Raw genomic sequence first — 27544 nt, 5'->3', positions numbered from 1 at the left:
GCGGCAGGTGACTGGGTGCTGTGGTTCAGAGAGACAACCTTTGGTCAAACTGCTTCCACAGTTAAAGCAGTGGAAAAGTGGAACTCAGTATCCACAAGCCGTCTGCAGTGCTTAAATCCAGCCTCAAGTCAGAGTTAAAAATAGCACAGAAGTGTCACCACCAATAACGGCCTTGTAATTATTTTATCATACTGATTCTATTCAAGTTACACTGATGGACTTTTATGTATTGGATTTATAGATCCTTGTTTCATGTGTACCTGCCCCGGGTCGACTCTGGCAAGTCTGGTACAATTAACTTCAATGTGCATCACCCTTCAAAATAAATGATAAAATAAATAATTAAAGTCAGTGGTGGAGAGAGGCCGAGTTCATTTACTCAAATACTGCATTTAAGGTACAAGTCTTTGTTCTTTATTTGAGTATTTTCATTTTATAACAAAAACCTTCAGATTTATGAAGCTGCAATTAGAGAATTTGAACGTTTTTTCTTAGAAAAAGTACACAAAGCAATAAAAGTGATGATCAAATAGTTGGCGATTAATTACATTTTTTATGATGCTTTCTCACATCTTCACAAATACTTTTACTCTGTCACCAGTAAAAACAGTGCATGTACAGTATATTATCAAAAAAACAGGGCAAGTAACCAAAATATCTCAGCAACACGAAGCTGAATATACCCTGAGCTAAGAGAGTGTTTGATTTCAGACCAACATAAGGCATTGTGTGTGTGTGTGTGTGTGTGTGTGTGTGTGTGTGTGTGTGTGTGTGTGTGTGTGTGTGTGTGTCAATAGCAGTCCACTATGACCTCCTCTCCTGCTTGCGTGTCTGGGCGAGTGTGAGCAGCACTCGCGGTCAGTATGTCCTGCAGCAGAGACAGAGGAGAGTTGTGGACGTGGTCACTGCTCTGAGTCAGGACGTCCAGCCTCTCGTCTAAACCCAGAGACCTCAACGCCTCGCACACACCAACACCGCAGTCTTCTGAATCGTCATTGAAACATCTCTTTCCTGCGATGTCCACCTCTCTGGCCCCGGCACTCTTCTTCACCCCCAGCATCTTCCTGATCTCCAGCCCCCAGCCCCGGTCAGGCAGCTCACAGGACACCCCGACAGCGTCGTCTGCCACCGTCTCTCTGAGCGTTATCAGCAGTCGACAGGCCCTCAGACCCACAGGCCTGTCGCAGTCCACCAGCCCGCTCAACATGGCTGAGACGACTCCGAGCTCGACCAGATTGTTCAACACACCGGACAAATCTGACTCCACACCGTCTGTGTGTTGACCGGTGTGTGTGTGAAGTGTAAACGCCTGGTTGGAAACCACACCATAGGGGTGCGATGGGGCTTGACGCGTGTCTGAGGTCTTCTTGTAGCGCCGGTGACCTGAAAAGGCTTCGTCCATCAGCAGCTCGACCAGCTCCAGCGTGTGAACTTTGACCTCCCAGTCCAGATCGGCGCTGCCCTGCGAGAGAACGGAGGGCACACACTGCATCAGGAGAGAGGTGCAGGAGGTGGCTACTGACGACTGAGGCGAGTGCGAGGGGCTTGAAGAGAACCAGGCGATGAAGTACTGTACGACCGCCCTCCTGGAGAATCCCTCCGTGTCCTGGGAGAGAATTTCAAGCAGCCGGCTCACAATTTCACCCTAGAGAAAACAGAAGTTTATCAGTAGCAGACAAGAGCAGCCATGTGAGCCGTCTTTCAGCCTGGAGTGTAAAACATTTCCGCCCACCTCCTCCTGACCGAGCGCTGCCCCCTGCTGCCAGCTGTGTGCCAGAGTTTTTGCCAGTGCTGAGACGGCGCTGGCTCTCACATAACTCTCCGTGTCCTGAAGCGCCTCCCTCAGGAGATGAGTGGTACAGCACCCTCCCAGCAGAGCCTCCGACACGTCACACTCCTGCAGGTGTCCCAGAAACTCCACCGTCGAGTCTCTCACCTCCCAGCGCATGTCACACACCCGCTTCTTCACCACCTCCACGAGATCTAACAGCGAAACACATACATTTAATTTCATTTCATATTTCAAGTTCTGTGTGTGGAGTTTTTATTAGGTCAAATGGAGAAGATGCTGGTGAATGTTACCTTGTCTGAGCTGGTCTGTTATTAAGGAAAGGTCTGTGCACACACTCCACGTCACTAAGGCCTGGTAGGACTTGTGGAGCACCTAAAAAACACAGGCAGGGTGATTTAAATGTCATCGGCTTATATTGAGCATTTTAATAAAGATATTAAGACTTTTCCCAAAATGTAATGACTTTTTCTAAAAGTTGTAATGTTTCCTGACAAAATGATAACTTTGACTTGAAATAATTTGGGTTTATTGCGTTGTCAGATTTCTTTAAAAATAACATAAATCACAGCCAAGCGTGTTAAGACGGGAACACAAACACAGCTTACAGTCGGGTCAGAATCAGGATCGTCCAGATATTTTATCAGAACTGTGAACACATCATTGATCTTCTCCTTCACTCCTGAAACACACAAGATGGAGGACACATGTTGAATGTTTATCCTGAAAACACTTTCGCACACAAAATAATGCATAACTCATAAACAGCCGAATGTATTTCTTACGTTCTTCTATTTTGTTGGAGAATCATACAAATTGTTTAGGGTGATATTTTTGACTTCTGATCTTCTGTCGTGTTCTGCTTTGTGGTTCCAGTATTTGCTTGAGAAGTCTGATAACTTAGATGCAGATTTTTTCAAATGTCACACTTCATGTTAAATTACCAACTTAAATTCTGTTGGCTGTCTTTCAAACAAAGTTTTCCTTTACGCTGACTTAAAGTAGTTTGGATCATCCCACACACACACACACACACACACACACACACACATTTACCTGGGCTGCTGTTGAGTGCCGTCAGAGCCTCTAGAGCACATTTCTGGACTTTGCTGCTGCCGATTACATTCCTGCAGACCTCACTGCAAACAGTGGACAAGGAGACGCCACTGCAGATCCTTAACAGTGACAGAACTGCAGTGACAATCAAATCTGGAGGACAGGGGAGGACATCAGAGGGCTGAGGGGGGGAAAAGAGAGAGACAGTGGTGTTAGTCTGCTTCTCATGAATAAATGCAGTCCGCCTCCTCTCCTCCCTCTTCTGTGTTGTGCTTACATCCTCACCATGAGTGTGATCTGCGGTGTGTTTGTCAGACATACACAGATCAGAGAGATGCAGGAGGTTTTACCCTTCAGCTGCTCCAGCACTGACGACTGATGCTCGTCTGCAGCAGGAACAAAAATACATCTAGTTATAAAGATGCCTTTCTTTTTTTATTCGTACTTCCTTGTGTATATCTGTGTGTTTTACCAGTGGTGTTTGTTCCCAGAAGAGTGTGATCAGCTATAATATCGAGAGGCAGCAGCAGTATTCTCACAGCCCGAGCTGTGTGGACAGTGTTGCTGGACAGAAAACACAGAAATAGAAGAAAACAGAGCCCATGTGAATTAAAATACTGAGCAAACGGAGCTCGCACTGGTGACGGTGACGCCACATTCTGTATGGAAGTGTGAAGTCGAGCTGTGAACGGATGCTTACCGATGACCTCTGCGAAGAAAAGCAGCTGCAGCGTGAATGAGGCCAGAGGGTTTGTTAATGTTCAACATGGATGATAGCAGACGGGTGACGCGTTGGTCCGGGGCGCGTTCATCAGTGTCGCGGCTGCAGAAGACAAACATGAACACTGCTTAACACTGAAACTATTCATACAGTATATGTGATGAACTGACTAATTGTGAAAGTGAAATTTTCCCTATTTTATCCTAAATCATTCTTAAGAATACAGAAACATTATTTTTCTATCTGCAACCACAAGACTCCTTTTTTCATGCATTTTTTAAACAACTAGTTTGAGTCCACAAAAGCTTTATCTGCTGCTGAATTCCAATAAGCTCAACCTTTGAATTATTTAGGAAAATACAGTATTATCCATAGGTTAAGCTGCTGTTACACATCAGGCACATCAGATGAAAATGCCTATGAAGCAACGCAATTTATCCTAAGCAGATAAAACGCAGATATAAAGCCTGAATAAGCAGCTGAATATGTGACCTTTCTGTATGTTAGGGTTTTACTCAAAGACAATGTAAAGCCACATCAGGTCAGAGAACAGTGTCATCTGTCATGGGGATTCGTAGATTATGAATAATCTAGATTTTAATATTTTCTTCTCCTCAATATTGTAATGTGCTGTAAATTTAAATCGCAACATTGTTTTTAAGACGTCTCTCCTCCTCGTCCACCATGTTGTTGTCGTTTACAATACCGTTTCGTATGACAGAGCCAGTCTACCTGTATGCAGCCAGAATGACGTCCATTAGAGGCAGTGTGAGCTGACTGCAGCCTGCTGCCACCAGTTCCTCCAGAGGGTCAGATACCGTCTGGAGCAGCTTGTCCCGCAGAGGAGGTCCGGCCTGGGTCAGGAGCAGGGCCAGCAGTTTGAGGATCTGCAGACTCTGATGGAGCTGTTTGTTTTCTTTGGGAACAAGTGAGTCCTTAAGATACTGTGAGATCGTCATGACAACAGCTGTGTGGATGGATGTTTGTGTCCTGCCATCATCTTCTTCTTCTTTCTTATCTAGACCATTACATCCTGCAGAGGAGACTGGCTGGAAGAAGATCAGGATGTGGGCGAGCAACTGATTGGCAGCTGAGGCAACAAACAGACTTGTGTCTGTCTGGAGTTGAAGGAGCGGTTCGATGAAATCTGCAAAGTTAGGAAAAGAGATTTCAGTTTCAGAGAGGTACAATTCTCAGCCTTTATTCCTAAATTTCACCAGCCACCTTCTAATCAAATTCCTTTTTATAACAAACAAAACATCAGGAGAGATGTTGTAATTTTCAACGTGAAGTGTCACCTGATTGTACAAAGAAGTTGAGAGCCTTTGGGTGCAGCAGCAGGTTATTTAAGCCTTGGATCCAGCCAATCCTTAAACAGGGATCCTCCCAGAATCCTGCTTCCTGCCAGCGCTGAAGGTTGAAGACCAGGTCCAGAAGAGAGCTTTCCTGCAGAAAGTAAAGCCATCACCACAGTCAGACCTCGTCAATAAACAAGGCAGTGACAGTGAAAGGTGTCATTAACTCTACCTGAAGCATTCTGAAGCCCTTCTCAGTGGCAGCCGCTAAGCCGGCGAGTTTGAGGGTGAAGGAGAGGACGCCGGGGTCTGAAGCTGTGTTGGAAACCACAGCGGATATGAAGTCCAGCAGGCACGGGCAGGCCTCCAGCAGAGATCCTCCTTCATCAGGAGAGAAGATGGACATGAGACAGAGCTACAGATCTACTAATCCACGGCTGTAATAAACCCTACTTATCAAAAGACACACAGGGCCCTTAAAATGTTGTGAATTTGATTGTGTCATCCAGTTACGAAGTCCTTTTATGGATATTTCGAAAGTTTGTATCGCGTTAAAGCCGACATATGTTGCAATATCATTTAAATGGTGCAATATGTAAAAAGTGTCCCCCTCTGAAATTCACACTGTAGCAAACTGTGGACAGCCTATCACCACAAACTGTTAACTGCTGTTAATGTAGCTGCTCTTAGCTCAGTTAGCCATGCAGCTAGCGATGCAGACTTGGAGCTTGGAGTCATGCAATGAGAAAGGTCTGGCTGAGGCCAGCTGGTTAGCATGTATGTCTGTAATCATGTCAAAACAGATATTTCTTCACATTCTGCTGATTAGTTTAGTTTTAATTTAAAGTTCTTAGATAACACACCTTCATTTTGAGTGCATGTTAGTGGTGTGCATTCCCCCCAAAAAAGTGGTAAGTAATCAAACTGCTCCAAATGTTAATATTTTAGGGCCCCTCAGGGTCTGAATTCACTTTGTCATTGTATCCATCCAGTCACCTGAGTTTGGAGGAGGGACACCTTGACTTAAAGGCGCACTATGTAGTTTTGGAGAAGAATTTGTATTTAAAGATTTTAATATTGATAAGGTAATAACACAAACTCAGAAATATCCATCTTTTCCATAACGACCTGTTGACAGAGGTAAATAAGTTCCCCCAGAACACTGTTTGAAGCTGGAAAGGTGGCAGGGTCCGCCACATGTAAACAAAGCAAAAAAGTCTGAAAACTGTGTTGATTCAGTCATGAAAACGAACTTAATAGTGTAGTTTGTTTCTGTCTTTCTCTTCTGATTATAATATCTTCCCCAAAACCACATAGTGCCCCTTTAACTGTCCCCAAATTCACCCAACTAACATCCACTGACAGTTATCCACAGAGACAGGAGGGTATGGAGAGGTCGGAGAGGGAACTGGGACCTAGTAAGAGCAGCAGAATGACAGAAAACCAAACCATACTGTCCCACACAGTTCGGTACTGACCAGCCTTGGTGAGCCCAGTGAACCAGTCCAACAGTTTCTCCAGGCTGGTGTCATCGGGCAGAGACCTCCCTGAGCCCGCCAGCACCTCACACACAGCGGGCAGCAGCGACACACACTCTCTGTCCATGGTGCTAACGTGTGTGTGTGTTAATGAGCCGTCAGCATACATTACAGTAGACAGCTCACTGGGACAACTTTACAGCTATCGTTGGAATAAACGCATACATGGCTAACACCGACTCACGTGTTTTGGAAATACAGCTAGGAGCTAAGTTATGCCAATGCTAGCTAAAAGAGCAGAATGTAGTTTTCCCTTGTAGTTTAGCTAAACGTCCATTCTCGCGGGAAACAGTTCGGATCTGCCGGCGCGTGGCTTCCCTATTCTTTCTTCTCTCGGTGTAACATTTGAGAGTCATAACCAGGACGCCTGCACTTTTTACCGATCATTAAAACACACGGATAGGGTTTAATCACAGCCTGCTGGTGCTACGTAGCGCCCCGTCCCGATGTGTTACAGCTTTAGCCTTTCCCCCGCAGCGCCTCACCGCCGTAGAACAAGTTCCGGTGTTGCGTTTCCGTCACATCGTCCATTTTCACATAATCGCACATGGTGCCCCACCGGCGGACGACCGTCAGTCTCTTAATTTTTGGGATTTTGCTCTCCTGTAGCGAGAAATCCGACTCTTAAGTCTTGTTAAATGCAAGAAACGGTGGATATGGTGGACGACCCCGAGTATGAAGAGGAGGAGCCCTCTTTCAGCGACCCGGAGGACTTCGAAGATGACATCGACGATGATGGTAAGAGAAGGCAGGAAAAAGGCCGGCTCTCCGGCCTGTTGCTAACAGCTAGCTAACACCTAGCTAAGCGCTAACAGTGGGCTTAACGGCGGTGGTACCACAGATGCTACAAAGCTAGCCGGTCACTTTTTTTCCCCCCTCCTCCCGGACATCAATGTCTAAATGTTAAAGTCGGGTTACAAAACGGATACACCGCCATTTTTTCCGTTAACGTATCCCCAACAACCGTTAACATTAGCCGATACTATCACATTGTCGTCTGACGCCCGTTGAAGCCTCACCCAGACCCCAGACACTCACTGACTGACTGACTGACTGACTGTGGCCTTGTCGCTGTCAGCAGGAACACTGGAAACGCATCCAGAGTAGGAGAAGCTGATTAATGGTGAACGTTTTAACGTTTCTTGTATGAATGGATAGTTGATGTCAAAACCACCGCTGTGATCGTGCGGTCTGTGGTTCAGCACGAAGCAGCTGTTAATAAAAATTCAAGCTAACTTTAAGGTCGATCCTGCTGATGTGAGTCTGGTCCATAAAACCATCAAGGCTCCAAACAAAACGTGAATAAATCACGTCGGTTTGACCATTGAAAGCCTCCTTTTATTAGGATTACTCTGCATTGCTCTGCTGCAAGTACATCATGTCACCAAGCTGAAGTGAATGGTCCAATACAGCAGCACTTCATTAAAACCTCCCTGTGTGCAGTGCATTATGGTCACATTGTGTAAGAGATGGGTTGGTTCAACAGTTCAGTCATTTTGGAGGCTGTATTAAGAAGTGATGTTGACCTGCCTTGCATCACTAAGAGTAGGTTTTAATATGAGGTCCACCCTTTGGATATCAGTGAAGGCAGTCTCCACATTAGAAACAATGCAACAGCACCATAAACAATCCAATATCTAATTAAAAACCATAAAGTTGTGTTGATAGTTCTCTAAATCTTTAGACTGCATTTGCTCCAGTGAGGTATAAATGATAATCTGACAGTGTAGTGAACTTTTTTAAACACTAGAAAATTCAGGCCATTGCTATTTTCACAGCGTATCAACAATACTGCTGATGGGGGCTACTATATATACACATATATATGTCCAAAAATTGCTCTTGATACGTGACCCAGGGGCATGTTAGTAAAGGCTCATATATACCTGCCACATGCTTGGTTCAAGTCCAGCTGAAGTCCTTTACTGCACGTACCCTCTCTTTTCTCTCCCCATGTTTCCTGTTTGTATTTCACTCTGCCACTCTCCACGGTTGGCAGAATCCTCAATGAAAATTAATCTGATAATCATGAGTTTCATTTCAGTTTGAATTGAGACTTGCTAGACAGCCTGATAAGTGACTTAGGTTATGGTTTCCCTCCATAATCATCTCACCTTTGTCTCTTCAGAGCTCCTTGGTGACATCCTGAGGGAGAAGCCCCAGGAGGCTGACGGTATAGACTCAGTGGTTGTGGTGGACAACGTCCCTCAGGTGGGCCCAGAGCGATTGGACAAACTCAAGAACGTCATACACAAGATTTTCTCCAAGTTTGGCAAGATCACCACTGAGTTCTATCCAGAGGCTGACGGTGCGACCAAAGGGTATGTGTCTTGCTCTCCGCTTTGTTTCAGTCATCTCCATGGATGCTGAATTTGATGTTAAAAAAAAGACTTATGTCTCATGCAGGTACATCTTTTTGGAGTATGCGGCTCCTACCCAGGCCCTCGAGGCAGTCAAGAATGCAGATGGGTACAAACTTGACAAACAACATACATTCAGGGTCAACCTCTTCACTGACTTTGACAAGTAAGTTTGCAGTGTCTGCTGAGAAATACAGCAGCTGTGGTGGTAGTTATTTTTGAGACAAGGAAATTACTTCTGTTAACTCTTTTTTTTACAGGTACATGAACATCAGTGATGAGTGGGAAACTCCGGAGAAGCAGCCTTTCAAAGACTTTGTGAGCGTTTTTTATCATCTTAATATCAACAGAGAAAAACCCAGCTAAAATCCTGTTGGCTCCTCTAATTCTGTGTGTCTGTCTGTTCAGGGAAATATGCGTCACTGGATTGAGGACTCCGACTGTCGTGACCAGTACAGTGTGATCTATGAAGCTGGAGAGAGGACGGCCATTTTCAATAACGATGCCAAGGACCCCATCATAGCAGAAGAGAGAGCCGTAAGTTGCCGGTCACTCTTTGAAATGCAGGGTCATAGTGATGTAATTAACCCGCTGCGGTTTGCTTGTTCAACTTGTAACGTCTTTGCATCTCAATGCAGCGCTGGACAGAGACGTACGTGCGCTGGTCTCCTAAAGGCACCTATCTGGCCACCTTCCACCAGCGTGGTATTGCGTTGTGGGGCGGCGAGAAGTTCAAGCAGATTCAGAGGTTCAGCCATCAGGGTGTTTCCCTCATCGACTTCTCGCCATGTGAAAGGTAACCAGGAATGCCTTTTAGCAGTATTCTTTTTTTTCTTTAACATTGCAACTTCTCTTCATCTATAGATGACTGATGTGAAGTGATGCTTTGTTTGACATGGAGGAGATTGTTTACTGCTCGACATACTAATGTAGCTGTTTTGAATACATCTCTAAACTACTGATAAAATGTGGCAAAGTTATTTGTCTGTTGTATACAAAGGCAAAATACACCGAAACATAGTCCTCCTATTAGATAAACATGAGTCGGTTTTATCTTGTGCTTTTTAATGCAGTAGAGTATCCGACTTATTTTTTTCACGAGCTACATGATCCAGATACTGAAGATACCGGTTCAAAACTATTAAGTAAATAAGCTTAACATGCTGATAAGAATATTTCGAACTAGGCCGTTTCTAAGCTGTCTGAAGCTCCATGTGTGGTTGTGATACTTTCCAGGTATGTGGTGACCTTCAGTCCGCTGATGGACACCAAGGAGGACCCACAGGCCATCATCATCTGGGACATTCTGACTGGACAGAAGAAGAGAGGTTTCCACTGCGAGAGCTCTGCACACTGGCCCATATTCAAGTCAGTACTCTTGTGTGTCTTTGTCTTTTTCTGTCTCCTCTACCTCCTTCTCACATCTGCTGCTGTTTCACTCACTGAATATATTATAATGGAACATGTCTGCACTTGTCAACAGGTGGAGCCATGATGGAAAGTTCTTTGCCAGGATGACCACAGACACTCTGAGCATCTATGAGACTCCAGTAAGCAAACTTAAAAATATATATGTATAGTTGTATTTATTTTAAGTGTGAACGTGACAATAAATCTACGTTTGTGCTCCTTTCAGTCTATGGGCCTGCTCGACAAGAAGAGTCTCAAGATTAGCGGGATCAAGTAAGAGTTCTTGCTTTTGTGATATTGTTTATTGTAGTTGCATGCTTTAAATTGTGGCAACTCTGCAGGGATATGAACGAGAATCTGTGTTTTGTATCTACAGGGACTTCTCATGGTCTCCTGGTGACAACATCATAGCATTCTGGGTTCCTGAGGACAAAGACATCCCAGCCAGAGTGACTCTGATGCAGATGCCTTCCCGTCAGGAGATCCGTGTCCGCAACCTCTTCAACGTTGTCGACTGCAAACTGCACTGGCAGCGAAATGGAGATTACTTGTGTGTGAAAGTGGACAGGACTCCGAAGGGAACGCAGGTACATGTTTTGAAAAAGAGGGCAGACAGCTGAGACCTTGCTGGTAAAAATCAGATGGTAAATGTATTTATCAATCTTTTTCAGGGTGTGGTCACCAACTTTGAAATCTTCCGCATGAGAGAGAAGCAGGTTCCTGTTGATGTGGTGGAGATGAAGGGTAAGAATGTGATAAACACACAAAGTAACACTGATCCCCTGTAGGAAAATCAAAGCCTTATCTATCCTTTGTTTTGTATCTGTCTTTCCAGAGGGCATCATAGCATTTGCATGGGAGCCCAACGGCAGCAAGTTTGCTGTTCTCCACGGGGAAGCTCCCAGAATCAGTGTCTCGTTCTATCATGTAAAAAACAACGGCAAGATCGAGCTCATAAGTGAGTAGATTCGACAGATGTTCTAACTCTTGTATTGAAACTACTGTTCCAAACTCACCTCACAATCTCCACTGAATTGTGACACATTGTCCTTTTTCTACAGAGATGTTTGACAAGCAGCAGGCCAACAGCATCTTCTGGAGCCCCCAGGGACAGTTTTTGGTGCTGGCTGGACTCAGGAGGTCAGTTAAAACTGTGTGTTTTTGTGTGAGCGTTACAGACACAAGAAGCCACTGATGACAAACTAAATAACTTTTCTGACACCTCGTATGAGAGCTGAGCTCCTGATTCTAACTCTGATCTGAGGCTTGCTGTATTGTTTTTGCACTTGTTTGTGTCATTTTGGATGAATGTCTTTTTGTGTATGGATAATCTTCTCTTTTCCTGTGTGTGCAGCATGAACGGAGCTCTCGCCTTTGTGGACACGTCAGACTGCACCATGATGAACATAGCAGAGCACTACATGGCCTCTGATGTGGAGTGGGACCCGACCGGTCGCTACGTCGTCACCTCTGTCTCCTGGTGGAGCCACAAGGTACGTGCTGCTCCTTGACGCCAGAAACACTCATCATTTTCCTTTTCCTGCGAGAACAATTCAGTAGTGATGGTTTGGAAATTCACTCAAATCCTTTTCCCTCAACCTTGTGTTTTTTTGTGTGTGTTTAGGTGGACAATGCCTACTGGCTGTGGACATTCCAGGGCCGTCTTCTTCAGAAGAACAACAAGGACCGCTTCTGTCAGCTGCTCTGGAGACCCAGGCCTCCCACCCTGCTCAGTGCAGACGCGATCAAGGTACTGTTTTAGCAATACAAAGTGTTGTTTCCACCAAGCAGTTCAGTGCAGTTGGCTGCACATTAGAACAGTTATTTTAATCTTTCTGTTGGCAAACGTTGTGGATGGTTGCAGTAGAACCGCTCCATTCCACCCTGTACTGTTAGAACCCCTCTGAGGTGAGTTCAGTGGATGCTAAAAGGTGGAGTGAACATCAGCGATTGGTCCAGAGAGAATCAGAGCAACCAGAGTCGGAAGAATGAAAACAAAACAAAACATTCAGAAGTGATAGCGAAAGTGTGTGTTTCAAGGGGCAATATACTCAAAGTGTTTGGTGGTATAAGTCTGTGGAGCCAGTGATGACAAACTAAATAACTTTTCTGACACCTCGTATGAGAGCTGCACTACAGCTCCTGATTCTAACTCTGATCTGAGGCTCACATCTACAACATCCTGTGTACTGGTGTAACACGTACTTGATATTGTATTAGTCATACTTATCCCTAATATCTCTCTGCCTCTTTTAGATGATCAAGAAGGACCTGAAGAAATACTCAAAGATCTTTGAGCAGAAGGATCGTCTGAGCCAGTCCAAGGCTTCTAAGGTTTGACTGACTTGTTTTTGTGTTTATTGTTTTTGTTTTTGTTTTTTTTTTTAACTGATCACATCTGTGTCATTTGTCATTTTTGGTACTTGTCCTCAGGCTGAACACATTTTAAGTTGTGATTCAGTATTCTCTCACTTTGTAGTGTAATTATGATCTATAAGATGAAGACATGTTTTTTTTTTAAGATAAGCTATTCTAATAATAAAATCAGTACAAGCTGCCTCCTGAGCATTGTTCTCAGCCATGAAGCTGAATGTATTGTGTGTGTGTGTTTGAGTAGGAGCTGGTGGACAAGCGCAGGTCCATGATGGAGGACTACCGTCGCTATAGAGAGCAGGCACAGGAGACCTATGGAGAACAGAAGAGCATCCGCCTCGAGCTCAGAGGAGGTGGGATCTCTTAACCTTGGCTCGTCTTCCTCCACTTTCCTAAGCTTAAATTTAGAAAAAATGGCTGACATTTGTTTCTGTCTTTCAGGAGTGGACACCGATGAGCTGGACAGCAATGTGGATGACTGGGAGGAGGAGACCATTGAGTTTTTTATCAACGAAGAAATCATTCCCCTCGGAGATCTGTAGTCCCCTACGCAGGTGACTCTTGGCATGCAGTTTATTACATTTCTCACTTTGTAGTCCAAAGTCAGGGGTTTGTCCTGTCTAAATGTCATACTGGGTGTACAGCTGCCATGATTAGTTGGGATTTAGACTGTTGGTTGGACCAAAGAAGCACTTTGAAAGATGTTTTGGGCATTTGAAAATTATGAAGAGCATTTGTGAAAATAATAGAGAAAAATCAGTAATGAAAATGATAATTTGATAGTCCTAATGTGTTCTTATGTGGGTTAAAAAAACACATATTTTCTCATTTATCTTACAATATTTTCAGTTTTATGTGTCAGTGTTTTGAGATATCTGGCAATGAAAATCTCATAACCATCTAAATGTAACAGTGCTTAAGAATAGAAAAAAATCCAATCAAAAACAGAATAAAATGAGTAATATCAACTTCATAGAAATTAAAGAAATATATTAAACATTTCCCAAAAATATAATTTTATACATTTATTCATCCATTTGTATTTTTTTCTGCTCAAAGCACTGAAAAGCTGCTACTCGATGTCTTTCAGTTAAAATGTACCCTTCACTCACCCAAAGTAAATACTGTAAAAGAAAAACAAAAACAACCTTTTTTGAACAGGGAGCACTGACAGCATCCTAACTTACAAGTATGAGTTGTTGTTTTAAGGTCCCATATTCTCAAAGGTCAGATTTCCATCTCTTTATTATAAAATAGGTCACAATGCTCAATCCAAAGCAAATGCACACAGCTTGTATTCAGAAACTGTTTTTCAACACAAAACTTAAAACAATGAAGACAGCTCCCATGATCCCACACTACTTAAGACGTCAACAAACTCTGTCATAGACTATTTACTGACGTTTTGTAAATGTTGTCCCAGCTCACTCATTCCTTGTGCCGCTGCTGAATTGAGTGACTGAGGTTGTTCTTGTTATGTTTACTCCTCACCCAATCCCTACACAACATGTCTGCCTTCTATAATGAATTGAGCCTTTTAAGATCGACGGCCACTGTAGGTGTATTTTTTCCTTCTTCCTGTGTTTTTGTAAACAACCCAAAATGGTAGCACACACTGGCTCTGTACTTAACTTGCTCTTCTCTCTCTCTCTCTTTCTCTCTCTCAGTCCATCCGTTTTTGTGTGGAAGGAGGAGAGAGGAGCTGCGTCATTGATTGGAGAAGGACGACGACCACGCTGTGAATCTTGGGGTTCCCAACGATCAAGGGCCTCAACATTCAACCTTAGTGACATCATCAAAGCACGCCTTGCGGATCGGCAGCCACATCGAGGGACGAGAGAGAATACTTTGTATAGAATATTTTCTCTTTGTCTCTCACCATCATCCGCCCCGTTTTTTTTTTCTCTGTGGAACTTGATATTTAGTAATACTGCCTCCTCTTTTCTATTCATTAGTTGGAGATACTCTCTCTGTCTAATCTCAGCCCCGACTCTTATTGGACATTCTTCCTCCGGGGGGGTTGTTAATGAGCTAGCCTCACCATGCTAGTGTGTTATCACAGGGCAGCACAGAGTGCCATTTCAGTGGGGGGTGGATGTGTTGTGACTAAACAAGTAGCCTTGTTAATAAATGTGCTGATGTGGCACTATAGTGGCCTGTACCCTCCTCCTTTCAGACTAGGCTTTCACACAGGGAGGGGGTGCGCAGTGGGAATAACTTTAAATAAACATTCAAACACGATACTACTGGCTGTGTCTCAGAGTTTGGTTCTTGTTTTGCAAAAGGAATCCTCTATTCTATTATCTGTGCATCTATGCACCTGTTCAGACCTGGAACTGAAGTTCAAGATTATTATTATTATTTTTTTATGTAGAGCCCAACCTATTCATTTTTGTAGACAATACCATCATCCAAGTATCAGTATATTGGCCAATTTACACTTGAATAAATGACAATGGATAAATCGCTGATTGTTTATTTACAGAAAATTCACCAACCTTTTGTGAAAAACAGCCTCTGAAATATGAGCACTTTTGTTTTTTTGGACTTTTTGAAACCTTTTTTTGATTGACTGAGCATATCTTCTGACAAATCCCAGAAAAAGCAACATTTTTTGGGGGGAATTTGTTGGATAATTTATCAGCGTGACTGCAGGTACATCTCTTGATCATATAGGGCCGCATTTGTTCTCTACTTGAAGGAACACTATGTAGATTTTGAGCAGATATATTAATGAGAAGAGAAAAATCTTCAGGACTGATATTTTGTATGTCTAAACAAACCACATAAAGTATTCATTTTCATGACTTAATAAACAAACTGACCTTCAAGGACAACACAATTTCATACTGTTTTACTTTGTTTATATGCGGCGGACCCTGCCACCTTCCTAGCTCTAAACAGTGTTCTGGAGATATATTTTCCTCTGAGAACGGCTTGTTTATTTCTTCTTCTCTGAATCTACATACTGTCCCTTTAACAAGTCTCACCCCCCCTCAGATTTATTCTCCAACAAAATGTTCCGTCCAGTGTTGAATTTAAGAGGATTAAAAACATCTGTTGTTCGGAACATGTCACAGCTCATGAAGCCTTCAGAGGCTGCAGTTAAACGCACATCTGCTTTTCTGCTTAAAATCCAGCTGTTGACATGTTGTCCAGCTGCCACTAGAGGTCACTGTGTTGAGTTGTATTTGTTTTTGTAAAAAAAAGGTTTAACTGAGGCCATATACTGTTCGGAAAATCTGTTTAAGGGCAAGTTTATTTAGGCTCAGATGACTTTAGAATTCATTAAACACAGATGAAAAGTGTTTGTAAGTCCAGTTCACTCACTGCTTTATATCTGCTGTGTGTTCTGTGGTCCTGAGAGACTTGATGCCACCGTGATCACGAGCTTCTCTCTGTTCACCTGGACAGCTGACCTGTCATTAAGGCGAAAGTGACGCAGGAGTTTGTTCATACATTTATAAAACCATCCCTCCTGTGACTCACAGGTTATTTAATCTGCATGTGGAAAGCATGATAGAGTACAATTTCTAACCCGTGGGCAATAAATAAACGGTTCTGTGGTCATTGGAGGTTTTGAAACAGTCCATAATAACAGTGCAGATTTCATATTCAGGATCTGTGTCACTGTTGTCAAGACAAGCTCATCGTACAGGGAACAGTTAGTTGTTGATGTGTCAGAATCATTTGGGTTCATTAGTCTGCAGAGTTGATCCCGGATGTTAATGTGAGGTCAGACGGTGAATATTGAACACTGTAAGCTGCACTGATCTTTAACCTCATTAACTCGACATATCGATGTTGCACGGATGTCCACTGACAACATGAACAGAATACTTAAATAACAACGGGTTCATGGCAGATATTTACCCGTTAGGATTCCATTAGATTAGATAAACAACCAGGTTTTATACACTGTGTATACTGTATCTCCCCACAACAGCCAGAAACCAAGAGGAAGGTCTGTTGGTTGTTTTACTTTGTCCTGCTAAATCGTTTGAACCAAAAGTAGACCGTCATAGTGACACACTGTCTGAACCATGACTGAATTTTAAGAGAATCAGCTCTGTCCAAATACTGATCCACCTTGTAAACCTTAAATCTGATGCACTTGTGTAACCGTGCAAGTATTTCTGCTCTTTTGGGCAAAATTCCCAAACTGACTGTTTTCTCAGTGAGGTCTTAACGTTCAGTCGACTGCTGCTGGCGGCGCGGTCGGGTCTTCTTGATGTGGGAAGAGAGCAGCCACCCCGTCATTTTAACCATCAGCTCCTCAGATGTTATAAATAGTCATTAAGAGACAGCTCCCGAGCCCACAGTCCACGTTTAGACTTATATGAGTGGCAGAAAAGACGAGAGCTTACACACCGAGTCACCAGATGAATGGAAAACACCTTAAAACACCTTTCTCTCACAATGACGACTTTTAAAACTCCTAAATGTGACTTTGATCTCATAATTATGACTTTTTTATCTGATGGCTTTATTTTCTCATTAGTGACATTTTTGTAACAATTTAGATTTTTTTTTTGTCTCACTAACATGACTTTTAAAAAAAATGTAATTTATTGACTTTTATTTAGTGATTTTTACCTTTTATCTCACAATTATCACTTTTCATCTCATTACTGCCCTTTGTTTAATCATGTTCAACTCATAGTTCTGACTTTTTATGTTATTATTGACTTTCATGTCATAACTTTGATTAGTTTGTCTCATAATTTTGACTTGTCAGCTGTTTATGTCTTTGTTTTGAGACAAAACTTTGAATTTTTTAGACAAATTTTGCTTTATTTGTCCCATTATAATGACTTTTTTCTTTTTAAAAAAAAAATCTCATTTTTGACTATTATTTTTTACTGAAGTACATTTAATATCAGTTGCTTTCATACTGTTACTCAAGTACTGATTCTTATGGGTGAGTGTTTTAACCAGCAGGCTTCTGTTTACTCCTCAGGTCTGACTCTTGGGTAAAACTATTATTTAAATACCTCGGTGCTGCTCACCGCAGTGCCTGCCTCCTGCTCACTGGGTGGAAACTCCCTCTGTGGGAGTGTGTAACGGGAGCATGTGTGGACAGAACCTGGGCGGTGGGTGACTGTTGGCCCCACTCTCGCGAGATTTCGCTGAATGCCCTGGGGAGCGTAGACCGCTCCAGTCGCGTCGAGCCCACTCTGTCCCACCGCAGGGCTGACGAGCGGCCACGGAGGGTGGACACACTGAGCCGGCGACAAAGGGCTGACCGTCCGGCACCATGGAGCTCATCTGCCGGGTAAGAAAACACACACACACACCGCGCAGGCATTTTGTTGTGTTCTTCTCTCAGGCGGAGCAGATAAATGTTCAGACCGGCTTTTAATTGCCGCCGTGATGCTCCTGGTGTGAAGGGCATAAAGGGAACAGAACCGGGCTTTCTTCCTTCCCCCCCACAGGCAGCATGATGAGGAGGATCGAGTGGAGAAAGAGAGCAGAAAAAAAACAAAAAAACAAAAACAAAAAACAAAAAACCGAGATGGGTCTTTCTGTCGTCGGAACCTGTGTGAGAGGAAAGTGTCGGCGTGTTCAGTGTCCGGGCCGGTGAAAGGCCACATTGTAACCTGTGTACTGTATAAATTAAGGCTGTGTTCAGACTGGGAGGATGTGATGGAGGAAAAAAAAAAGAGGAATATTAACTGAATTAACCCTTTGATGCTCAGCATGAATCAAAGTGAACCCACTCAGCACAATACATGTATTTCATCCTGCAGTGCTGCAGGAATTCATCAATTAACTTATTGTTATCTTAGCAAATCCTTATTTTTCCTTCCCTCTTTCTTACTTTTAGAGTAAAAATCATTTTGACAGCATGAATCAAATATAAGCCTTTAAGCCGTTTATTCTCACACATTTCTCAGTGTTTGACTAAATGTATCAAGGTATTTATTGAATATCCTTTTTTTTGATACCACAAATCATTTTTTTTCTCCCACAGTCTTACATTATGAATATTTTACACATATTTATTCACTGTTGAATTTGATTGGAACTTTTTTGATATACGCACTGCGGGACATGATTACCGAGGACTGCCAGACATTTTTTACGACTCAACATGGCTGATTCACATCACAGTCAGACAGTTGACAGGTGTTTGAAAGTCAAATGAAACACACACTGGCTCTGACAGGTGTGTAGCTGAGATCATGATGAAGTTAAGTGTTATTCCATTCAGGCAAAGGTCTAGTTTAACAGTTGTTTTGCCAAACAAACTGATTTAAATCTCATTAAAAAAATCAAAAACAAAACTGTAATATTTGAGCTTTAGGTTACAAATCTATCAAACACTGTCTGCAAGCTAGCTTTTGACATATTTTCCTTTGCTAGTTAGACTTTAACTTTAACAAACTGTTCTTACTCTAACTTAACTTGTAGATTGATTTTTTTTTTTTTTTTTTTACAGAAAACTTGATTAGTAATTATGTAGTAGGACTCTTAGTTGTGGTGATGTTTAAGTGATGTGCTTGAAGTGTATTCTGTAAAATCACAGAAGTTGTTTTCATTTGTTAAGATTATCTTGCTGAAAAAAAATGTGTAAGAATCATGAACTTATGTCAGGCTCATTTTCAGCAATAATCCAAAATCCAGTTCAGAAGTCCTGTAGGCTCCTTGTCAAGGACACTACAGAGGTGAGATACGTCCCTCCAGGTGTCCACACGGGACATCACTTTGAAAAAAATGGCTGATTTTAGACGTGTTGTGTAACTTGTGTAGGGGTTTGAACAGCTTGTGTTCAACAGTCTGCTCCTACCGTCATGAACTGCCCACATTTCTTTAAAAGCACTGAGAAAAACAAGTCGATGGTATTACAACTCGCTCTGCAAAGTCCTTTTTGCCCGTGTGTGTGTGTGTGTGTGTCCTACATTGTGTGCCTGACAGAAGCGAGTGAGTGGATGTCGTTCCCTCACATTCAACATGGAGTTCAGATTTTAAAACCTAGTGGAAAGTAACACCACAGAAGAAACTATCATTTTCCCTGCCAAAATATGAGCAGTGGGTTTTTTTTTCTTGCTTTACTCCACTCCAGACTGTTTTCTTTTTTTTCTCTCTCTCCTGGTTTTATTAGGACTTTCATATTTTTTCCACAATTCTCCCACCGACAGCAGATGTTTTTATGGGGCAGACAATAAGGGGTGTTAACCCCTCCGGCACGCTCTGGACTGAAGCTGCTTCCACCCCCACGGCCCCGTTTGTTCACATCTCGGTGACAGCTGAGTGCCCGGGGCGGAGCCTGAGGTTCCCACGGCCCCGAGGCTGATTCACACTGCTCCAAAACACACTGCTCGTGATGTGAACTGAAAAATATTTGAAGGATTTGTGGCTTGTGTTCACCACAAGTTTGATTTAATGTCACGTATTTAGCTACGAGACCAGAAGAAGTGCTGAGATCTTTAACTTCATGATCGAAATGTTAAAAGTAAAACAGTTGTGATGATGGGAAACATTTTCTCACTAACTTTTACATGAGCAATTTGAATTATAGGCTAAAGTGAAAGTGCTTTACATGAGTCATGTACACAAGTGGGTTATCATAACAACCTTTGATTTGAATATGATGATTTCAGTTATTATATTGTAACAACAATGCATCATTTTTATAACCTAACGTCAAAGCTTGTTCTCAGTGTTTAGCTGTAGAATTTAAAAAGTACAATATTGTCCTCTGAAATTCAGTGCAGTGGAACTAAAAAGCATTATTTATAGTGTAGTATCTCATAAGAAAGTACAGTAGTCATCTCTGTAAATGTATTAGTTATACATTATATATCACAATTTGGTAGAAATGTGTCAAATTAGCGTGCTGCACATTGCAGAAGACCTCCTTAAATGTGTGAAACTAAAGCCGTGTTGTCTTCTCACTTCATACTTGAAGAATTATGGAGCGATAACATGACAAGATCTAATCGCTATTATAATAAAATTCTGCAGAAAACCTCTATATTTAATAAGAATCATCCTTATTGGCACAATAAATATGCACACATAACTGTGAAAAATAGATCTTTACATAATAATAATATATATATTGATTTATATATAAACCACTGAATAATTGAATTATTCCTCAGCGCCACATGGATTTTTCAAGCCTGTGTATAAAACCAGCTCTCACTTTATTTACTGCTGACATTTATAAACACGCCCCCTGACCAGTTAATGTGACATTTCCATTCTAAGTGAAAAGATCACCAGTGTTTAACTCCCCTACACTTTAGATATCAGCCGATATAACAATATATCAGTGTTTGTTTGTTTTTATTATCTCTGTTTGTGTCTGGAGTGTAATAATGTCACCATAGAGGTGGTAATGGGAGTCAGTGCTTACTGTTGCCATAACAACCAGACGGCTCACAAAATGTGTCATCACTGTGTCGTCGCTCTCTGGTCATTCTTGTTTGTCTTTTTGTCTTTCTAGCAGTAATGTGGACTTTCACTGTACAACCGAAATATTTATGACTTATCAATAATATACAGGCCGCTCCTGTGCTTGTATCTTCATGCTTTAATGACATCATTATGCAGTCACTGCATTTTTAATAGTTTGAATAAACACTAGTCAAAGGGATTTTTTTCCAACCTGTCAGCCCAACATTTAATTTTATTAATGGCCTCTCACTGATTTATTAAAATGTAAATTATTAAAAAAATACATTATGATAATAATAATGAGCTCAGGTCATAGTTACAAATCATTTTACTGTGAGTGCCCCTTAATAGAAGAATATAAAGCTGATAAAATGAGCAATTTTAACACCATATAATGTCGAAATTACTTCCTGGAATTATTACTGTGTATATATACATGTATATGCACCTTCATTCACTATGTCAGGATGTTTTGATGTATTTTGAGCAAATACTGTAAACCTCAGTGGTGTAAGTAAAAGTCCTTCTCTCATACTTTGATGTAATGAAAGTAAAAACATTTTAGCTGTAAAATACAACTAAAGTATCAGTGTTTTAGGTTGTTATTGGGCAGCAGAATGGCCCCTGAGTGTTTAATGGTTAGGTTATCATTGCTCTGTGTTGCTCGCTGTACTTTTTGCTGAACAGTGTCCACAGATAAATGGCAGAATCTACAGTTGACTCTAAATGCAACTGAGCAAAGGTTTTGTTTTATGTTAAGTAGAATACTAAAAGTTTTGTAGTTTTCCAGCTCTTGAATTTTAGAATCAGCTTCTGGTTACTTAATCACTTCACTTCCTTTTAGTCTGCAGGGGAAGAACAGATGTCTAACTTGCACTTCCTCTTATCTTTCAGCTGCAGCAGAGAAGGAGGAAGTGCCCCCTTCCGTGATAGATGGCCACCATGGAGCTGAGATAACCTCTTCCTCTGTCTTTAACCAATCACGGCTCTGGATCTAGTACAACCATGGCAACGTGGCGCGGTCTACGAGTGGCGTTCCTCCTGGGGTCTTTGTTTATGATCCTGCTGATCATCGTCTACTGGGACGACGTTGGGGGCTTCACCCTCTACCCGCTGAGGGAGCCCAAACAAGACATGCATCACTCTGATGACGCTCAGGCGACTACAGGCCCGCCACACTCTGCGTCAACCAGTTCTTCTTTCACTGCTTCCAGTACAACACCGGTCCCCAAGGAGAGGAGAGGAGGAGCAGTGGAGCAACAAGTAGAGGAGGAGGGCAGCGACAAACAAGAACAGAGGAAGGAGGCAACCAGGGAGGATGCAGAGGAGGAGATGAGTCACACTACCGAGGTGGGTGGGGAGCAGGAGGCGAGGAAGAAGAGGATCATGGATATGTGTTCAGGAAAGGATGCAGTGGATTTCCCCGGAAGGACCCGGACATTTGAGCAGATCCCCAACAGGGAGCTGGATCACCTGATAGTGGATGACACACACCAGATTATCTACTGCTTTGTTCCCAAGGTACAGCTGTTATATATATGTGTGTGTGTCTCTTTTATTCTGTTAGCGTTTTAAAAACTGGTCAAAATACAACTTCTCACATCACACACGTTCACGGTCCCTTGTGTCTTTTCCTTGTTCTCCCTTCAGGTAGCGTGCACCAACTGGAAGAGGGTGATGGTGGTTCTGTCTCAGTCCCTGATCTCACCCTCCTCAGGAAAGCCTTACACCGACCCAGAGGCTATACCTCCTGACATCGTACACAACTCCACTCTCCACCTCACTTTCGCCAAGTATGACACACAAGCACACAAACATAAAAACGTGTATTTAAAAATAGCAGAATAATGTGCCTTAGTCTGGCTTTCTTTCTACTGGACAGTAGATGGTGACTCTGTTGGCTGCAGAAATAAGTCAGATTCCATTTAAACTTCTGAAAAAATCACCCCTCTGAACATCTCACATGATATATTACCTCAGTGAACTGCTTCCTAATGAGTTTTGATCTAAATCACCAGTCTCAAGTCATCTCCATCACAGCATGATGTTCATTTTTTAAGAGTATGGTACTGTTTATAGCAGGGTACGCTTTAGGGCTTGCTTTAGTCTTGGCCATGGTGAAGCCCTAGATTCAAGTCCAATCAGGATATCCTCCTCAGCTCCAAATATGGTCTCCTCTGACTCCAAAAAGAAAGATTGAGATGGCCCTGATAGAGAGCTGAAGTCACACCCTTCTGATGGGATCTTATTTTGGGAAGATTATGTATAGTAGTGGATGGAGGGAGACAAATAATTTTTATGTCATGTTTGAATTGTGCCATGAGTCACACATGATGTTAGTCAATTTAAGAGATACATTTTCAAGTCAAGGAAGTTATTGTTTTTCACAAAACTGATGAAATACAAGACTGTGAAATTAGGTAATTATAAAGCAACACTCACACCACACTCATCTGGAACAGGTGTCAAAACCTGTAACTTAGTCATTACAGAGCTGCTGCTCTATATCATCCTGCTCGCAGAGATGACAAACTACCCTTTCACATAACTGCAGTTTTCAATATGACCAGAGTTATTGTAATTCTCATCTTTTTTCAGTCCCTGTTCTGTGCCGAGTTGGCGGCCATGTTGGTGTTGGTGATGTGTTGTGTTGAGGGAGAAGTTGGCACAACTCAAACAGGATAAAAAAAAATCTCTCCCAGATTGGGCGTGACTTTGGTTTCTCTATGCCAGACGTCACAGTGGGTTTTCACTTGGTGCCAGCTCAACCCTGAAGACATTTTTGACTACAGCCAAATAAAATAAAAAAGCAACCTGTGCCTTCACAAACCAGGCCCCAGTATAAAATGTTGTCTCCAAGTCAACATGGAAAACAGAGAGAATGAACAATGTGCCTAAACAAGGAGGACTAGACAACCAAACGCACCACAGAGCTCCTTCCCAGGAGACAACAATGAGAAAATAAACATATAAATCAGGGTGGAGAATAAGTTTTAAGACTTCACTTGACATTGAGTGACTTTGACCACATCAACGGGTCTCATTTGTATTTCTAAACATTTTGGTATGAGAATTTTAGAATTCCCAAAAAATGTGCAGAAATGATTTCTTCATTTAAAACAAATTGCAAATTACTTTATAATTTCTCCGGGTAGAAGGGACTAGGTCGACACTTCCTCTTCTATTAGTGATGTGTTTGACATTTGTACATTAAGAAATCAAGAAATGATGTGCTGTTTGTGTGTCCGTGTGTCTTCTACAAGGTTTTGGCGCCATTATGGTTCTCTTTCCCGCCACCTGATGGCACTCAAGCTCCAGCATTACACCAAGTTTCTGTTTGTTCGAGACCCCTTCGTTCGTCTCATCTCAGCCTTCAGGAACAAGTTTGGAAGGTGTGTGTCTGTTAGCGGATGGGTAGAGATGGAAAGAGAGAGAGAGAGAGAGAGAGAGAGAGAGTGTGTGTGTGTGTGTGTGTGTGTGTGTGTGTGTGTGTGTGTGTGTGTGTGTGTCCCATGAGCCAAGAGCGAGGCTGAGGAATGTGCTTTACTTTTGATTGAACAGCAGTCCTTTCATTCTTGAAATATTAAAAGGTGTGTATTTGTGTGTGTGTGTGTGTTTCAAGGCCCAACGAGGACTTCTACCGGCAGTTTGGTTCGGTCATGGTGCGTCGTTATGGTAATGTGTCTGGCAGTTTACCAGAGACGGCTGCTGAGGCATTTAAAGCAGGAGTCAAACCCACATTTCAGCAGTTTATCACGTACCTGCTGGATCCAGAGACTGAGAGAGAGAGTGTGTTCAACGAACACTGGCGGCAGGTATTTGTCTCACTCAGCTTTGTGCTCACAAGCAGTCTGAAGTTAGGCTACACTTAGTACCATTGGTGGAAGAAGTATTCAGATCCTTACTGTACTATACTGTTCTGTGAGAGTACTCCACTACAATCCCTGCATTCAGAACCAGTAATATCAGCACATTTACTTAAAGTATTTGAAGTTGAAGTACTCATTGTGCATTAAAATGGTCCCGGTCAGTGTTTTACTGTCATATATGATGTTTTGGATTAATACTAAGGCTGCATTAATGTGTATGTTGCATATTTGCTGCTGTAAATGTTAAAGGTTGAGCTAATTTTAAACACTGTTTGGCAGTTTAATCAATGGCAAGGCATGATCTTTTATAAGATCATTGAATGTTTGTTGAGCAGTTGCCTTTCCTAGCTAATCCAAGGGATTGTCATAGTTTATTTAGTTTGAGAAAATTCTGATTTAATATCGCCAAATTTGGAGCTATGTGTGGAAAACACACACACAGATAAAATACATAAACTAAAAGCAACATAAAAGCTAAACGATAATAACTATACCATATGATAAGTCATAAAGTGCATAGTGCTGCTATATTTGTATAAAGTAATAGTTTAGTTGTGCCACTATCTACTTTTAAAGTGCTATACTGCAGTTCACAGTAGTCCTACAAAATCCGAAACTCGACTGACTTTGACATTTCACTATTTTGGCAGTTAATTTCTAAAGTTTTCTTAAGTTGTTTGGTCTGCTGTTGTCAGCCATCACGAGAGCTTGCTCATTTTTCTTTTTTTTCCTTTGGGACAAAAGCATCCATCAATGTCTCACTCAAAGAATTTAACCATTTGAATTCTGGATTTTTCAGCAAATCACATTTTTAGTATGCAGACCGCTTAGTCGTTTTGGCACCATACTGTGTTTTTCAGCTCAGAAATGAAATCTTATCTTTTTGTGTTTTCATTTCAACTTTCGCCATGTTTTGATGCACTCATGCTTTTTCATTTTCTACTTCTGCTGTTTATAATGACTACTGACATTGTATAAGACATTGCAGCCAATATACTGCATGTGCACACGGTGGAAACAGCCTTGAGACACAGACAGATAGGAGTCATAAACATTGGCAGAAACTGACGCAGTCTTAACATTGTAGGTCTGCCTTTTTGTGTTTTTCAGGTGTACCGTCTGTGTCATCCATGCCAGGTGAAGTACGACTTCATCGGACGATTAGAAACCCTGAAATCTGACGCGGAACAACTGCTGAAGCTCCTGAAGGTGGAACACCTAGTACGCTTCCCTTTAGGTGCCCGAAACCTCACTGCTGTCAGCTGGGAGAGAGACTTTTTTGCACACATTCCCTTAACAATGAGGAGAGAACTGTACAAGCTGTATGAAGCGGACTTTGAGCTGTTTGGCTATCCCAAACCTGACAGCGTGCTCCACCAGTAGACCACGACGAGCCAAAGGCCTGGGCACCGCACTGTGTGTGGAGCCCACACCTCAACTACCTACGCACAGCCAGCATATGCCTTCAAATACCAATCTATGATGCTGTTTGTTTCATTTGTTTTGTGCATACCTCAAGTGAAATAAGTGCCTGCTGGTATTATTTATCATTTCATATCTGAAGCACAAAAGCGCTGTATTATCTCAGCCTGTTTTCCCCAAGTTAAGGCACTTTGAATAGTATTTTGTGAGCAGTATCTTGGAGATGGATGTTTCTGAGGGGAAATTTGTTGCAGAAAAATAAATTTTTCTGAAAATATCCAACTCTCCGGTTCTAATTTTACTATGTATGTAGAGGAAGTATTCAGATCTACCATATCATAAGTAATAGTAAGAATACTGCAAGTCCTTTGCAGGTAAAATGCATCTGTTTATAATTTTCTTTTAACTTAAGGGGCTTCTTCACAGTATAATAATCTGATGAGTGCTACTCAGGCATTGAAAACCCTGTAGCTATTTTGAGAAAGTTCCCTTTTAATGATCAATCTAAGGGATGAGATTGTATCTCAAGAGACCTACTGATTTCAAATAACACATTGGGGGTGTATACAATAGTTTAAAACGTGTGTGTTTACCAGGAAGGCTGGGTATAGTGACATATAGTTTTGCTGCATTTCGGGGAAATTAACGGATCCAGATTTTTTTTTTCCCGGCTTGACACATTGAGGGCTTAAAGTCAGGACATTTTGGCCTGTACTGTTTTGATTCTGACGTTTCTATCTTTGATTAGTCTCTTGTGAGTCCTCAAGCATTATGGAAATGTAATGCTTAAATGCTAGAGTACCCACGTTAAGTGGAACTATGTAAGCATTATCATCAAAATATACAATGTAGTATCAAAAGTACAACTACCCCTTTTCATGGTTTAAAATTACTATATAAGACAAAGCTCAGGCCTGCATTATATAAGGAGGCAAAATTAATCATAGGGAAAGGAGGTAAACAAATGGTACTGTCATATATACGTACTATATGTGTCAATCATTGTATACTAGATATAAGTTTCATAAATTGTAAAAGGGAGGTGGGCGAATCATGATTCTAGTGGGAATGGTAATTTTGTATTTTATTTTCACTGAAGAAAGCAAAGCAGGCATGATTATTGACATCTGGTGGATATGATTTTGTTGGCCGGGGCATTTAGCACCACAACACTTCATATCTAAAATCATATGGTGTGACACATTTTACCTTTCATGAAAACACTTCCACTTGTGGGATTTTAATATTACACTTGGCCATTTCAAAAACATTTTGTTCAGCTGTTCAGATTTAAGCAATCCATTT

General features: G+C 41.9%; 3 protein-coding genes and 2 non-coding genes across 7 annotated transcripts; 4 read left to right on the top strand and 1 right to left on the bottom strand.

Annotated features, from left to right (window-relative positions):
- Positions 1-391: 391 nt before the first annotated feature.
- On the bottom strand, positions 392-6545 carry brat1 (BRCA1-associated ATM activator 1). Of its 3 annotated transcripts, none has more exons than XM_037101766.1 (13): positions 6340-6545; positions 5094-5242; positions 4865-5012; positions 4299-4713; positions 3546-3668; positions 3318-3409; positions 3131-3231; positions 2846-3026; positions 2398-2471; positions 2083-2164; positions 1733-1983; positions 757-1645; positions 392-726 (listed from the first exon to the last, which is right to left on the bottom strand). In XM_037101766.1, the coding sequence occupies exons 1-12, from the start codon at positions 6506-6508 to the stop codon at positions 791-793; spliced, it is 2640 nt and encodes an 879-aa protein (XP_036957661.1). In that variant the 5' UTR covers positions 6509-6545; the 3' UTR covers positions 392-726; positions 757-790. The 3 variants fall into 3 exon arrangements, with proteins under 3 accessions (XP_036957661.1, XP_036957734.1, XP_036957600.1); XM_037101839.1 differs by having other exon boundaries at positions 392-761; positions 792-1645; XM_037101705.1 differs by having other exon boundaries at positions 392-1645.
- A 342-nt stretch (positions 6546-6887) lies between these two features.
- Positions 6888-14788, top strand: eif3ba (eukaryotic translation initiation factor 3, subunit Ba). Its single transcript, XM_037101940.1, has 19 exons — positions 6888-7137; positions 8528-8720; positions 8806-8925; positions 9020-9077; positions 9168-9296; positions 9398-9555; positions 9996-10127; positions 10243-10309; positions 10396-10442; positions 10546-10756; positions 10841-10913; positions 11005-11127; positions 11231-11309; positions 11524-11662; positions 11794-11919; positions 12426-12503; positions 12787-12895; positions 12984-13096; positions 14210-14788. Exons 1-18 carry the CDS (start codon positions 7038-7040, stop codon positions 13082-13084), a joined length of 2043 nt encoding a protein of 680 aa, XP_036957835.1. The 5' UTR covers positions 6888-7037; the 3' UTR covers positions 13085-13096; positions 14210-14788.
- Positions 11356-11437, top strand: LOC119029798. The gene has a single exon (XR_005078084.1). It is a non-coding gene; the product is annotated as a small nucleolar RNA SNORD60 (small nucleolar RNA).
- Positions 12250-12337, top strand: LOC119029792. The gene has a single exon (XR_005078083.1). It is a non-coding gene; the product is annotated as a small nucleolar RNA SNORD60 (small nucleolar RNA).
- Positions 14789-17532: 2744 nt separating the features above from the next.
- Positions 17533-26516, top strand: LOC119021619 (carbohydrate sulfotransferase 12-like). Its single transcript, XM_037102040.1, has 6 exons — positions 17533-17817; positions 21843-22469; positions 22599-22741; positions 24212-24340; positions 24571-24763; positions 25928-26516. Exons 2-6 carry the CDS (start codon positions 21954-21956, stop codon positions 26198-26200), a joined length of 1254 nt encoding a protein of 417 aa, XP_036957935.1. The 5' UTR covers positions 17533-17817; positions 21843-21953; the 3' UTR covers positions 26201-26516.
- Positions 26517-27544: the final 1028 nt, after the last annotated feature.

The sequence above is a fragment of the Acanthopagrus latus genome, chromosome 1, assembly GCF_904848185.1.
Source record: "Acanthopagrus latus isolate v.2019 chromosome 1, fAcaLat1.1, whole genome shotgun sequence".
Classification (NCBI taxonomy): domain Eukaryota; kingdom Metazoa; phylum Chordata; class Actinopteri; order Spariformes; family Sparidae; genus Acanthopagrus; species Acanthopagrus latus.
Note: the sequence above shows the minus strand (reverse complement) of the source record. Positions and strands in the feature narration are given on the sequence as shown.

What these genes read in the sequence shown, in the direction of transcription:
- brat1 (XM_037101705.1), bottom strand. Translation starts at nt 6,508, where the DNA reads ATGTATGCTGACGGCTCATTAACACACACACACGTTAGCACCATGGAC. An exon ending in CAACTTCTTTGTACAATCAG is followed by an intron (nt 4,714 to 4,864) that starts GTGACACTTCAC and finishes CTAACTTTGCAG; the next exon opens with ATTTCATCGAACCGCTCCTT. An exon ending in GGCACTCAACAGCAGCCCAG is followed by an intron (nt 2,472 to 2,845) that starts GTAAATGTGTGT and finishes TGTGTGTTTCAG; the next exon opens with GAGTGAAGGAGAAGATCAAT.
- eif3ba (XM_037101940.1), top strand. Translation starts at nt 7,038, where the DNA reads ATGCAAGAAACGGTGGATATGGTGGACGACCCCGAGTATGAAGAGGAG. An exon ending in TCATAGCAGAAGAGAGAGCC is followed by an intron (nt 9,297 to 9,397) that starts GTAAGTTGCCGG and finishes ATCTCAATGCAG; the next exon opens with CGCTGGACAGAGACGTACGT. An exon ending in TCTCCTGGTGGAGCCACAAG is followed by an intron (nt 11,663 to 11,793) that starts GTACGTGCTGCT and finishes GTGTGTGTTTAG; the next exon opens with GTGGACAATGCCTACTGGCT.
- LOC119021619 (XM_037102040.1), top strand. Translation starts at nt 21,954, where the DNA reads ATGGCAACGTGGCGCGGTCTACGAGTGGCGTTCCTCCTGGGGTCTTTG. An exon ending in TCTACTGCTTTGTTCCCAAG is followed by an intron (nt 22,470 to 22,598) that starts GTACAGCTGTTA and finishes TTCTCCCTTCAG; the next exon opens with GTAGCGTGCACCAACTGGAA. An exon ending in CTCCACCTCACTTTCGCCAA is followed by an intron (nt 22,742 to 24,211) that starts GTATGACACACA and finishes GTCTTCTACAAG; the next exon opens with GTTTTGGCGCCATTATGGTT.